Here is a 12,459-nt window from a genome sequence, read left to right on the forward strand (position 1 = left end):
CACATGGACTATCCTCGTGCATAATTAACCAAGAAGCACACTATAAACTACTAGTCCGCTGGTATAGGACCCCACAGTGGCTGGCCGACCATAAGCTTACATCCATCAACAAATGCTGGAGATGTGATAATGGCCCAGGTTCATACCTACATATATGGTGGACCTGTCCACTCTTGTCGACCTTTTGGCAAAAGATAGCCGACTCGTTAAAAAGGATCCTACCCAACTTTACACTCACTCCTGAGGCAATGTTCTTGTGGAGGCCCTCGTGGGAATTTAGCCCTTTGAGGCACAGATTACTAGCGCATGCAATTGACGGGGCGAAGGCACTTATCCCTCCACTGTGGCTGCAGAAGTCCCCGCCTCTCTTTTCCCAGTGGAGAGATAGGATGGACCGGACCTATAATCTGGAGGAACTCTCCAGCTGGTCAAATGGCTCACATGAAAAATTCCTGGAGATATGGGGCCCATGGCGTAAAATACGCTCTGAGCTCACCCCCCAGACCCACGGAGAGGAGGAGGCGGAGGCCGGAGTCTCGACCTAGGTATATTTGGAGAGTTCCCTTTTCCATTGAGAGGAAATGCCTATACAGAATGCACTCTAACCCCCCACCCCTGCTCCACCTTTCCCCCATTCTTTCCTGCCCATCGTCCCCTTCCTCCCCCTGTCTTGTTAGTCATTGTTTGTCCACCCGTTCGCCGAGTTAGATTTATACTTATGCTTAGAGAATAGCACTGGATTCCCTGCAGTGTGTGGCGTATTCCTGTGGGTTGTTTACTAAAGGATCCAGGAACTCTGACTCGCCTGATTGTATATGCCATGTACGTTCTTGTTAAAACTCAATAAAACTTTGGATTTAAAAAAAAAAAAAAATGGTATAACAAAACAAGCAGATTTTATAAAATATTGGATGCAAAACCAGTCTGTGGCTTGATGGTTCTACGTCCGCTCATCCTGACACTCTTTATATCAACATATGTTAAATATTGTTGTTTTTTATTTTATTTCATGGCGTTATGGCTCATAAGACATATCATCATGGTTGAAGTCCAAACATGTGGCTTTCTAAGCAGTTTTTTTCAGCTGAAGCTACGAGTAGATCTGAAACGTAAAAAGGAAAGGCTGATATTTCAACACTCTTTTGTATCTCCTTTTGTAAGTAGCTAAATACAAAAATGAGTCAAAAGCTGTAGAAAAAATAACTGTATGTGTGATTTTTCACCTTACTGCTTCTGTACCCAAGCATTTGCTTAAAAAAAGGTGAGCTCCGATTGGTTGATATAGGTAAAAAGTTTAATTATCACACATACATTAATGTACAAAACATAATGCAACAACAGTAAATGCCAAATTCATTGTCATATTAAAGCGGCACTCCGAATCCAGTTCTAAATTCTTTCCAAGGACTTGAGGGGGAAACTGATATGTCATCTATCCTCTGCCCATTGTTCCTTGGATCCTCCAGGCCAACTTTGCCTTGCATAATGGACACTGCATCCAGATTGAGGCATTTCAATGACTCTTTGATTGGCCAGTGCTGATCATATAAGCAGGTCTAGCCAGAGGATCTAGGGACTGTAATGCAGAGGATGGAGAGCAGGTAACAGACAATAACTCCCCTCTGTGGCCCCTGAACATAATTTTGTCCTTTTCTTGATAAAAGAGTTTATTGAGCATAACAATATTACAGGTTATAGTCACTAATTACTTCCCAAGGACTCAGAAAGGATTTTTTCCGCTTAAATGGGATAAATCTGCTACCTAATTGGTGTTTTTTGCCTTCCGCTGGATCAACATTGGGGGGAAATAGGCTGAACTTGAAGGAAATATGTGTTTTTTTCAGCCTAGCATACTATATTACTATTCAAGCAAATAAAGTCCATGGCAGCATGGGTAGATGCAGATAAAACATTACTTTTATTCCCCCATTGTACAAAGCTGCAACGTTTCAATCTTAGGATAGATCTTTGTCAATGCTTCCTAAAATTGAAACGTTGCAGCTTTGTACAATGGGGGAATAAAAGTAATGTTTTATCTGCATCTACCCATGCTGCCATGGACTTTATTTGTTTGAATTGCTTATTGTTGGGATCTTGATCCGGATCCCTGTCTGTGGCGAGCATATTGACCGGTCCTGCCTTATTGGAATCTTGGTGAGTGCTGCTAGTGGTATTTCATATACTATTATACTATATTACTATGTTAGAAGCGCTGAGGATCAGATATCCACCCCCTCCTCCATCTTCTAAGCATTTACTGTTTTAATCTAGATGGATTTATAGTGACAAAAAGTTCATACAAAGTACAAAATGTAAGGTGCTTTTTAATAATCCTATGTAATAGTGCTTAATTGAATATTACTAATATAAAGTTGCCTGTACATGCAGCAGGTTTCTACTGCCAGATGCAGAGACATCACCACTGATTGCCTATGGTGCTTAGTCTTGTCATTGTTTCCATCGACAATACCAGGTTCTGACAAGCAATCAGCAGTGATCTATCGACGTTTTGTGACAGAGAAACAAAATAAAAATTGGCATGAGTAAGTATTCTGCATTTAAATGGACACATGCGGCAAGTCTACATAGGTAACAACCTATTCTAGGAATGGGTAGCTCCTGTAAGAGTATGGAACATGCAGATACATGTCATCTTTAGTTCACTGTTACAGGAGATGATGTAGAGTGAATGCAAGAATGAGGAGGAACTTGTGATAGTTGAAGCAAGCACTTTCAAAACATAATTAGGCAGCTTGCCTGAAAGTATTACATTTATAAGCATAAAATATATGATTTGTAGCACTAAGAAGAGGCTCATACTCTTCACAGCACTGATGTGAGACTCTAAGTTTGGGCTTTGAAATCCTGACCCAGAGCTCCTCATCCGTCTGATGTGCAAGTAAAGAGAATGAAGTAACAGGCAGATTGTGATGCAGAATATTAGAAATGGAGGACAGGATCCTACAAGGAACATCAGGAGCCATTTTGACAAGTTAGTAACTGTTATATTATTGTATATAGTCATATTTTGTGATGAATTGATTGTTAAATTCTGTGGCTCCTGGTTGAAACCATGAAAAACAAATGGAAGACTAGAAGATGCTGAAAGGAGCAGAGAAGCCAAGAGGAACCAAAAGATGACTGTGGAGATCTTCATCTTCAAGAAAATCCAAAACTTACAGTTGTAGCTTGTAATTTTCACACAGTAAAAGACACAGAGGACGGTGGCAAACCAGAAATTAGTGAAGAGAAGAAATATGTTCATTACTCTTATTGTTACCACAATGACTTTGTCTAGTAGAGCCCATGGGTAGTAAGAAAAAATGTAAATGAACAAAACGCTGAGAAGATGCAAACATCTGGATAATGACAAACAGATCAGAATCTTATAAATAGTCTGAAGAGATCTCTGAGTTTTCCATTTTAGGAAGATAGCAGCCAAAATAGTCATATTTACCATGATGCCAGCTATGCACTCCATATACAGCACAGCTGTAAATATGTAGTCAAGATAATTCATCATATCAACGATGATCCTAATTTTCTCCGAGATCAATATCTGGTATGAAGTCTTATTTCTCCGCAGTCTGATAAGCTTTGTGTGAGGATCGGGTTCTCTTGGCTTCTGTATTGGGATGTTGTACCTATGTCTCATGTAAATAGTTAGAACATGTTTGCTTTCTATGCAAATCTCTTGTCTGCTTAGATGTCTGGGGATATTGTGATAGAAAAAATAACCAGTTATGTAATCATAGTCAGAGGGAAACAGAGAATAGGGCAGATCTGGTCTGATATCTAAAAGAGGAGGAAATAAAATTATGTTTGATGAATTATTGCTCCTCAACAATATGATAAATACTCTGAATCCAAAAAAGAAGAAAATAGATTTTATGGAAATATAAAAAATTAAAAGTACTTCAAATAATCACCATTTAGTATAGTTATAGTTAATGATTTCTCACAATTAGAGATGAGCGAGCGCACTCGTCCGAGCTTGATACTCGTTCAAGTATTAATGTCCTCAAGATACTCGTTACTCAAGACGAACACCACACAGTACTCAAGTCAATTTCATTTCTCTTCCCTGCATGTTTAGCACCATTTTCTAGCCAATAGACATGCGGGGAAGGCATTACCACTTCCTGCTGTACCGTGCCAGCCCTCTGCACGTCTACAGCAGTGAGTGGCTGGCGGGATCAGGTGACCGCCGAGTACTTAAACTGGTCCTGCTTGCGGCCCGCCTTACACACATGCTGGCAGAGGTTAGGGAAAGTGGTGCTGCTGATATAGGGAAAGTGTTAGAGTGGGGATCCTCTCTTCAAGAACCCCAACAGTCCTTCTTAGGGCTACTCCTCATTGTGTGTATTACTGTTGTGGCTGGCTGGGAGCAGTAGTGCACCAATTTCTTTTTTTTAAAGTATCTAGGCCTGTGCAGAGCATTTCAGCTATACCATTTTCTGTGTGCAGTGCATTAGACAGATTTCTCATTTTTAAACAATACACTAATATTTCCTGGGCCACTGCAGAGCATTTCAGCTATACCATTCTATGTGTGCAGTTCATTAGGCAGAGATCTCATTGCTAAACACAATGCTAATATTCCCTGGGCCACTGCAGAGCATTTCAGCTATACCGTTCTATGTGTGCAGTGCATTAGCAGAGGTCTCATCGCTAAATAGTATGCTAATATTTCCTGGGCCCCTGCAGAGCATTTCACAGCTAGCATTCCCAGTATGCAGTGCATTCGGCAGAGTTCTCATCGCTAAATAGTACGCTAATATTCCCTGGGCCACTGCAGTGCATTTTAGCTATACCGTTCTTTGTGTGCAGTGCATTAGGCAGAGGTCTCATCACTAAATAGTATGCTAATATTTCCTGTGCCACTACAGACCATTTCAGGTATACAGTTCTATTTGTGCAGTGCATTCGGCAGAGGTCTCATCGCTAAATAGTATGCTAATATTTCATGGGCCACTGCAAAGCATTTCACAGCTAGCGTTCCCTGTGTGCAAAGCATTAGGCAGAGTTCTCATCGCTAAACACTACGCTAATTTTTCCTAGGCCCCTGCAGAGCATTTCACAGCTACCGTTCCGAATGAGCAGTACATTCAGCAGCATTCTCATTGCTAATCACTATGCTAATATTCCCTGGGCCCCTGCAGAGTATTTCAGCTATACCGTTCCCTGTGTGCAGTGCATTCGGCAGAGGTCTCATTGCTAAATAGTACATTAATTTTCCCTGGGCCCCTGCAGAGCATTTCACAGCTACCATTCCCTTTGTGAAGTAGCCGCAGTTATTAGCACTATCCACTGACTTTATAGCTTTCTCCCCTTGTGCAGAGTATCTCCCAATACCCTTTCCTTGGGTGCGGTGAAGTAGCCACAGTTATTAGCACTATCCACTGGCTTTCTAGTTTTCCCCCACTCCATACAGCCTCTCTTACTTACAAGTCTCTGTGAGTGGTAAATGACCCCAAGGTATCAGAGCAAGACAGCAGTTTAATTTTTTCTGGTCACAGCATAGAGCCTCCGGTATCTACAAGTCTCTGTGTGTGGTAAATTAAGCCACAATTCTCAGTGCTATACTGTGGGGTAATTTATTTGGGCCTTTCTATATCCTTAATTCGGCATGATGAGGAGTAGGGTAAGGGTCAAGGACGCGGGTGTCCAAGTGAGGGTGTGGGCACAGGCCAAGGTCCTGGGCGGGGTGAATCACAGCCGGCTGCTGAGGAATTAGGAGAGCGCCAAGTTCCTATGCTCCCCAGCTTCATATCACAATTTGCGGGTCCGCGTGGTAGACCTTTATTACAAGCAGAGCAGTGCGAGCAGGTCCTGTCGTGGGTGGCAAATAACGCGTCCAGCAATGTATCGAACACCCAGTCTTCTACACAGTCTACTACTTCCGGCCTAGGGACTGTATCTTTGAATCCTCTGGCTGCTCCTCCTTCCTCCTAGCCTCCTCACTCCATGAAAATGACAGATTCTAAGCCGGCAGACTCCCAGGAACTGTTCTCGGGTCCCTGCCCTGAGTGGGAAAAAAACTGTTCCTCTCTCACCTGAGGAGTTTGTCGTGACCGATGCCTAACATTTGGAAAGTTCCCAGAGTCTGGGTGATGAGGCTGGGTACTTCCGGCAACTGTCTCAAGAGATTTTTGTGGATGAGGATGATGAGACAAACTTATTTGTCAGTGAGGTAGTAGTAAGGGAAGTAAGTCTGAGGGAGAAGCGCACAGAGGATTCGGAGGAAGAGCTGCTGGACGATGAGGTGACTGACCCCACCTGGCTTGCTAAGCCTACTGAGGACAGGGCTTCAGAGGCGAAGACAAGTGCAGCAGCAGGACAGATCGGAAGAGACAGTGGGATGGCCAGGGGGAGAGGCAGGGCCAGAGCAAGGAATTCCTCAACTGTTTCCCAAAGCACCCCCTTGCGGCAAGCCTCCGTGCAGAGGGCTAGGTATTCAAAGGTGTGGATGTTTTTTTAGTGAGAGCACGGACGAGCGACGAACAGTGGTGTGAAACCTGTGCCGCACCAAGATCAGCCGGGGAGCCACCACTTCCAGCCTTGGCCAACAAGGTGGGATGAAGGCCATTGACCACCTCTGGGTCACACCACTGCCTCTTCCCCTGTGCCACAACCTGCCACACAGATCCAATCCCCCTCCCAGAATGCAGGCACTTTTGCCTCCCGGCCTGCAGCCACACAACTCCACGGGCCTCCACTCCATCCAGCAATGCTCAGCTGTCGCTAACACAAGCATTGGAGCGAAAGCGCAAATACACCGCCACCCACCTGCATGCACAAGCTTTAAACGTGCGCATTGACAAATTAATCAGCCTGGAGATGCTGTCGTACAGGCTTGTGGAAACGGAGGCTTTCAAAAACATGATGGCGGTGGTGGTCCGCGCTACTCGGTCCCCAGTCGCCACTATTTTTCCGGTGTGCCGTCTCCCCCTACACCAGCACGTCTCCCGCAACGTTAACCATGCCCTCACCAACACAGTTACTGGGAAGGTCCACTTAACGATGGACACTTGGACAAGTGCTGCTGGGCAGGGACACTATATCTCCCTGACGGCACATTGGGTGACATTGGTTTAGGCTGGGACCGAGTCAGAGCCTGGGATGGCTCACGTGCTACCCAGACCAAGAATAGCGGGTCCTACCTCGGTGCTGATATCTGCAGCCTATTATGCCATCGCCTCCAAACCCCTCCTCCTCCGCCACCTCCAACTCTCAATTTAGAAGCGTCGCCAGCAGTTGGTAATGCGCTGCACGGCAGCACAGTGGTGGGCAAGCGTCAGAAAGCCATGCTGATACTAATCAGCTTAGGTGACAAGAGGCACATGGCCCCGAGCTGTTACAGGGTCTGACAGAGCAAACCAACCTCTGGCTTTCGCCGCTGATTCTGAACGGCCGTAACCTGGTGGTGGCTCTATACTGTGGGTGCACAATGATTTCCCATAACGGTGTTCAGCTGTCTGGCACAAATACACAGAATGACTTGGGCAGAAGTGTGGGCCGAGGCTGAGGTCCTGGGCTGGGTGAAACTCTGCCATGTTTGGGCACTCTCATTTCTTCATGTGTAATACTGTCTTTTAGTTTCATGGGCTTGCCTATGCTGTGGGTGCACAAAGGTTTCCCATAGTGGTGTTCAGCTATCTGACACATACACTGAATAAATTGTGTGGGGACACATGGAATTCCCCAAGCTATGTAACTCATGGCACCAGGTGGAGGCTTGGACCGAGCATGGCCCTGGGCCTATTCACGTGCTTCCCACACTGAGTATTGCATGTCCTTCCTCGGTCATGGCTTCTCAGGCTTATTATGCCACCTCCTCCTTCTCCTGCTCCTTGGGGTCTGGGGATCAGCGCTGGTTGGCATGTATTATATCTCGTGTTACAAATCACCACAGTTATCCGAGATGCTGGATTGGAGCGGTCACAGTAAGGGTAACTGATTTAATGAGACTTTCACAGGGTCACTGTATACCTGTGGTGGTTACTTTTGCAACAACTCCTGCTTCAAACCAATCTCTGGTGTTAGTATGTGCTGCTGCATTGTGGAGATGTGTAGACGTGCTGACAACTGAGTCCCCTTTATGCCCTCGTTTGTGGCTCCTTACAATTTTGTGACGGAGGTGGCACGGGATTGGAATTATGATCGTACGTCAATTTATCATCAATTCTCATCAGCATTGTGGTCTATCGCCCACATTTTCAAATAGGGTCACTGCCTGGTCCTGCCAACCCTCTGCAGTGTGTGCCTCCAGTTCCTCCTCATCCAAGATGCACTTATAAATTGACATGTAGTAAACAAAATAGATCAGCAGCACTCAAACTGGCCCCAACTGAACAAGTCAAGGTGGGGACGGAGAGAAAATTGCGTCAAAAAAGCGACAAAAACATGCAGAGCCACCAAATAGGTAGTGGATCTTCAACCAAGGAATGGATAATTATGTAGGTGAAGAAGGCGGCATTTTGGTGCTCGCTCATCTCCGCTCACAATGTTTTTAGCTACTGTAAGATGCGTCTGTATGAAAATACTCTTTTTTAATACTTCATCCAAAAGAAGGCTTAAAAATGTATACTGCACCTCGCAAACTGTTACTATGCTACAAAAATCTAAGATCTTTTTTGAGTGGGCACAGCAAAGCTTTTAGAAAAATGCAACATAATTATTGCACACAACTGCCTTCAAACAACTTTGTATCAAACAGTGAATAAAAGCAAAAGTTACTGGCAAATTCAAATTTGTGACTAAAATGTGTGTTATAACTGATTTCTTAGGGGGTTGATGTAAATGCTGCGAAGTACTGTAGCATAACGTGTGGACTGAGTTATAGTACTGTGCAAAAGTTTTAGGCAGTTGGGGAAAAAATAGAAGAAATGTTCGTAATTTATTTTTGTCTGTGAATGAGCAAAAGAATCATCAAAAAAGAATCATCAAATGAATACTTGGTGTGACCACTGTCTGCTTTTAAAACAGCATCAATTCTTCTAAATATACAGTACATGCACACAGTTAGGGATTTTGTATGATTATAAGCAGATGTATGATTAACCAATGATACCAATTATGTGTTAATGATTATCATTTTCATTTGTAGGTCGAAACACAGTCGTTAACTAAAACAGAAACAGCTGTGTAGGTGGCTTAAAATTGAATGAGGAACAGTCAAACTCTGCTACAAAGTTGAGGTTGTGGCAGACAGTTTCATGTCACAGGTACACCATGGCAAGACTGAACACAGCAACAGGACACAAGGCTATACTTCATCAGCAAGATCCCTTCCAGGCAAAGATTTCAAATCAGACAGGAGATGTGCTGTTCAAGCTCTTTTGAAGATGTACAAAGTAACAGATAACAGGACCGTAGACACAGGGGTTGGCCAAGGACACTTCATGCATACTTTGCTTTGAAATTAAAAGTTGGCCACCAATGCCATCAGCTTAGAATTGGCAGAATCTAGTTATAGAGAGATCTCCTGTCTATATGACAAAGTCATAGACCTTGAGGATAGGTAACAAAGATACAAGTTTCAGTTCTGTGGTATTCTGGAATCTGTATCCCCTGCCTTCTTTTCTCAATACGTCAAGTTGCACATTCCTGTTGATCAGGCTGCACCTCCTTTAACAAGTAGGCACCCACCTTGGATTATGCAAGAAGTGTCCTCTACTGGCAAGAATGGTCATCATACCTAAAAGAGAAGTACCTAAATAGCAACATTATACTTTTGTATTTTTCAAATCTTTTCTTACTTTAATACTTTGTTTGCATTATGGAGCTAGTCATGATGTTTGGATATGTAAATATTCCCAAAATATTATTTCCCTTTTATGCAATGGACACTGGATGAAGGCTGTAATATTGCTTTTCAGTTTGTTCATTTGTCCTACTTTTACTTTTGTTTTTCTTACATTAATGAGAGGTCTTTCATTATACTACATGTCCACCACTTTCTGTCAGCACAGTTTTTTTTTGTTTATTTATACATCATATTTATTACTATTTTTTGGTAAATGTTAAGTCCACTAAAACGCAGTTTGCTATGGTGCAAGGACTCTAATCCTAGAGTCTCTCTCTTTTTTTGTTTTTGTTTCAAACCCGGTATTGATTGCAATCAGTAATTCTGAATCATTTTCTCAGCAGGGTTTATATGTAGATCCTTTAGGTCATTTAATAATTATTTTCTGTGAGAATATTAATGTCCCATTCACTTTATTGAATGTATATTTCGCATAAAAGCGGTAAACTATTTTTTTTTTTACATTTTGAAAGAAACTGCTGATATGAAAGGACACTTTAATAATTGGGGGTGATTTCAACTCAGTTAGGGATCTGATTCTGGATTCCACTTTGGTTCTAGATTACCATCCCCTATAGTCCCACTTTTTGTAGAGAGAAACTGTATGATGTTTGGCATTGTCTTCATGGCTCTGAGAGAGACTATGCCTTTTTATATTTGCCTAATTCTTACTATTAAATAATTGATTAGTTTCTCTTGGATTCCAGAACATTGAGAAAGGCTCTACAGACCAAGATCGGAACCATCACCTGGTCGCATCATGCCCCAATGTCTTTATTTGCCTTACTTCCCTTTGAAATTAATGAATATATTCTTTCACACCCAGAACATGAATCTAATTTGAAAACCGAATTAGAAATGTTCTTCACTATTAACTCTCAGTTAGTTTCTAGCATCTTCTTAGTATGAAATGCCCACAAAGCCTATATGGGAGGTTTTACTGTTCTAGGGCCAAAAAAAAGAAAGAGGAAGAATTAACTTCCTTGACTACTCTCTCGTGGATGACCTTTGGGGGTCCACGGAAAGATCACTGTGAATGTTTGCACCCTTCCAAATTAATCACAAATGATTTGTGCGCACAAGAAGATATCACACTGACACAAGTTCAGCATATGAAAACGTCCTCATTTCTGCTTTATTTGTGGGCGCGTAGCCTCTTTTATAGAGCTTAACATATCTGCCCTTTTTGGGCATGCCAAAGATTGCATAGATAAAACGTATTGATTGATTATTGGATAAGCTTCTTGAGATTCTTCCTTCATCTGGTCATCTGTTATTCTTGGCGTTGCCCGTCACATTGCATGAGTCAGGAGGGGGCAAAATGAGATGAGCGAGTTGTCTTAGGTACCACGTGTTGATGATCCGGTATGATTGGAGGCTATGACTTGGATTATTAGCATAAATTTCCTGTAAACTGCTTGTGCTGATTATTGTAATTGCTAAAAAGCGGTAATGTTAAAAACTGCGGTTTCGTGTGCCTGACTTGCTTCAGCTAAAGTCTGCTAGGAATCAGGAAATAGAGGATTTCACTATAGGCTTGCTCCTGCTAAAGTCTGCTAGCAATCGGGAAACAGAGTGTTCCACTAAATGCCAGCTTCTGCTAAAGTCTGCTAGGAATAGGGAAACAGAGAGTTTCATTGTACATATGAGGAAGTGGATATGTAAGATATAAAAAATATATGTGTGTAAGCAAACACAAGATGGAAAAATACTGTCATAGGTATACAGAAGATAAAGAATGTATAGTATGTTAAAGGATATATGAGTAAGACTGTCCACTACAGGTCCACTGTCCATTACATATGAAAGTGTATGTTCACTGTCACCGAAATATAGATATTGCGTATATCCTCTACAACTCAAATTAATATTATTGGCTTCCTAAATAATGCTAGTCCCACACCTCAAAGAAAAGAAAAGATATTTAGGCAGCAGACCAAGCTTCAGAGTCTTCTGGCAGTAAAACATGATATTGTTTTACAATAAATTAAAATGCAAATTTACACAGCACTTTTGGCAAACCAACTTAAAAGTCTTAAATCTAAAGAAATTACTTATCCCCAAGAAATTGGTAATGTATTTGCCTACTATTAATCCTCTCTTTATAATCTATGCGAAGATACAAATACTCATCAACCCTAACTGAAAGAAATTTCAATATTTTTCCAGAACATTAATTTCCCATGCCTTTTACTTGACTAATTAGCATTTCTTTCCACACTAATCTCTAGGTCTGAAGTTCTAAAAGCCATCAAAATGTTAAAAACTTTAAATCTCTGGGCCCAGATGACTTATCTAATGGTTATTATAAAAATAATCTTCCCCTCTGGCCCCCTATGTGGTGATGGTGTTTAATCACACAATGGTTAACGGTTCCTTTTCCTCCAAAATGTTAAAGTCCTTTTTCTCCCTTTACCCAAAAATACAAAAGAAACTACTTTCCCAACTTATTTTCATCCTATTTAGTAAAAATCTATACTAACATCGTCAGCATCCAACTCTTTTCTACTCTTCCACAGTTTATTACTGCAGATAACAGAGACAGGATCCTGTTGGAACCTGACAGCTCCCGAATCTCATTAAGATTGCTGAACTTGGTTTTATGTTTTTTTTTTCTTGCCCTAAATGCTGAAAAGGCATTTGAATGGATT

The 12,459-nt window shown here is 42.1% G+C and overlaps 1 protein-coding gene across 1 annotated transcript; it reads right to left on the bottom strand.

Annotated features, from left to right (window-relative positions):
• Window positions 1–2,602: 2,602 nt before the first annotated feature.
• On the bottom strand, window positions 2,603–3,655 carry LOC136610209 (taste receptor type 2 member 40-like). The gene has a single exon (XM_066589478.1). It carries the CDS (start codon window positions 3,653–3,655, stop codon window positions 2,603–2,605), a length of 1,053 nt encoding a protein of 350 aa, XP_066445575.1.
• Window positions 3,656–12,459: the final 8,804 nt, after the last annotated feature.

Source organism: Eleutherodactylus coqui, chromosome 1 (assembly GCF_035609145.1).
Source record: "Eleutherodactylus coqui strain aEleCoq1 chromosome 1, aEleCoq1.hap1, whole genome shotgun sequence".
NCBI lineage: Eukaryota > Metazoa > Chordata > Amphibia > Anura > Eleutherodactylidae > Eleutherodactylus > Eleutherodactylus coqui.

Excerpts from the sequence above, each read along its gene's own strand:
- LOC136610209 (XM_066589478.1), bottom strand. The coding sequence starts at position 3,655 with ATGAGACATAGGTACAACATCCCAATACAGAAGCCAAGAGAACCCGAT.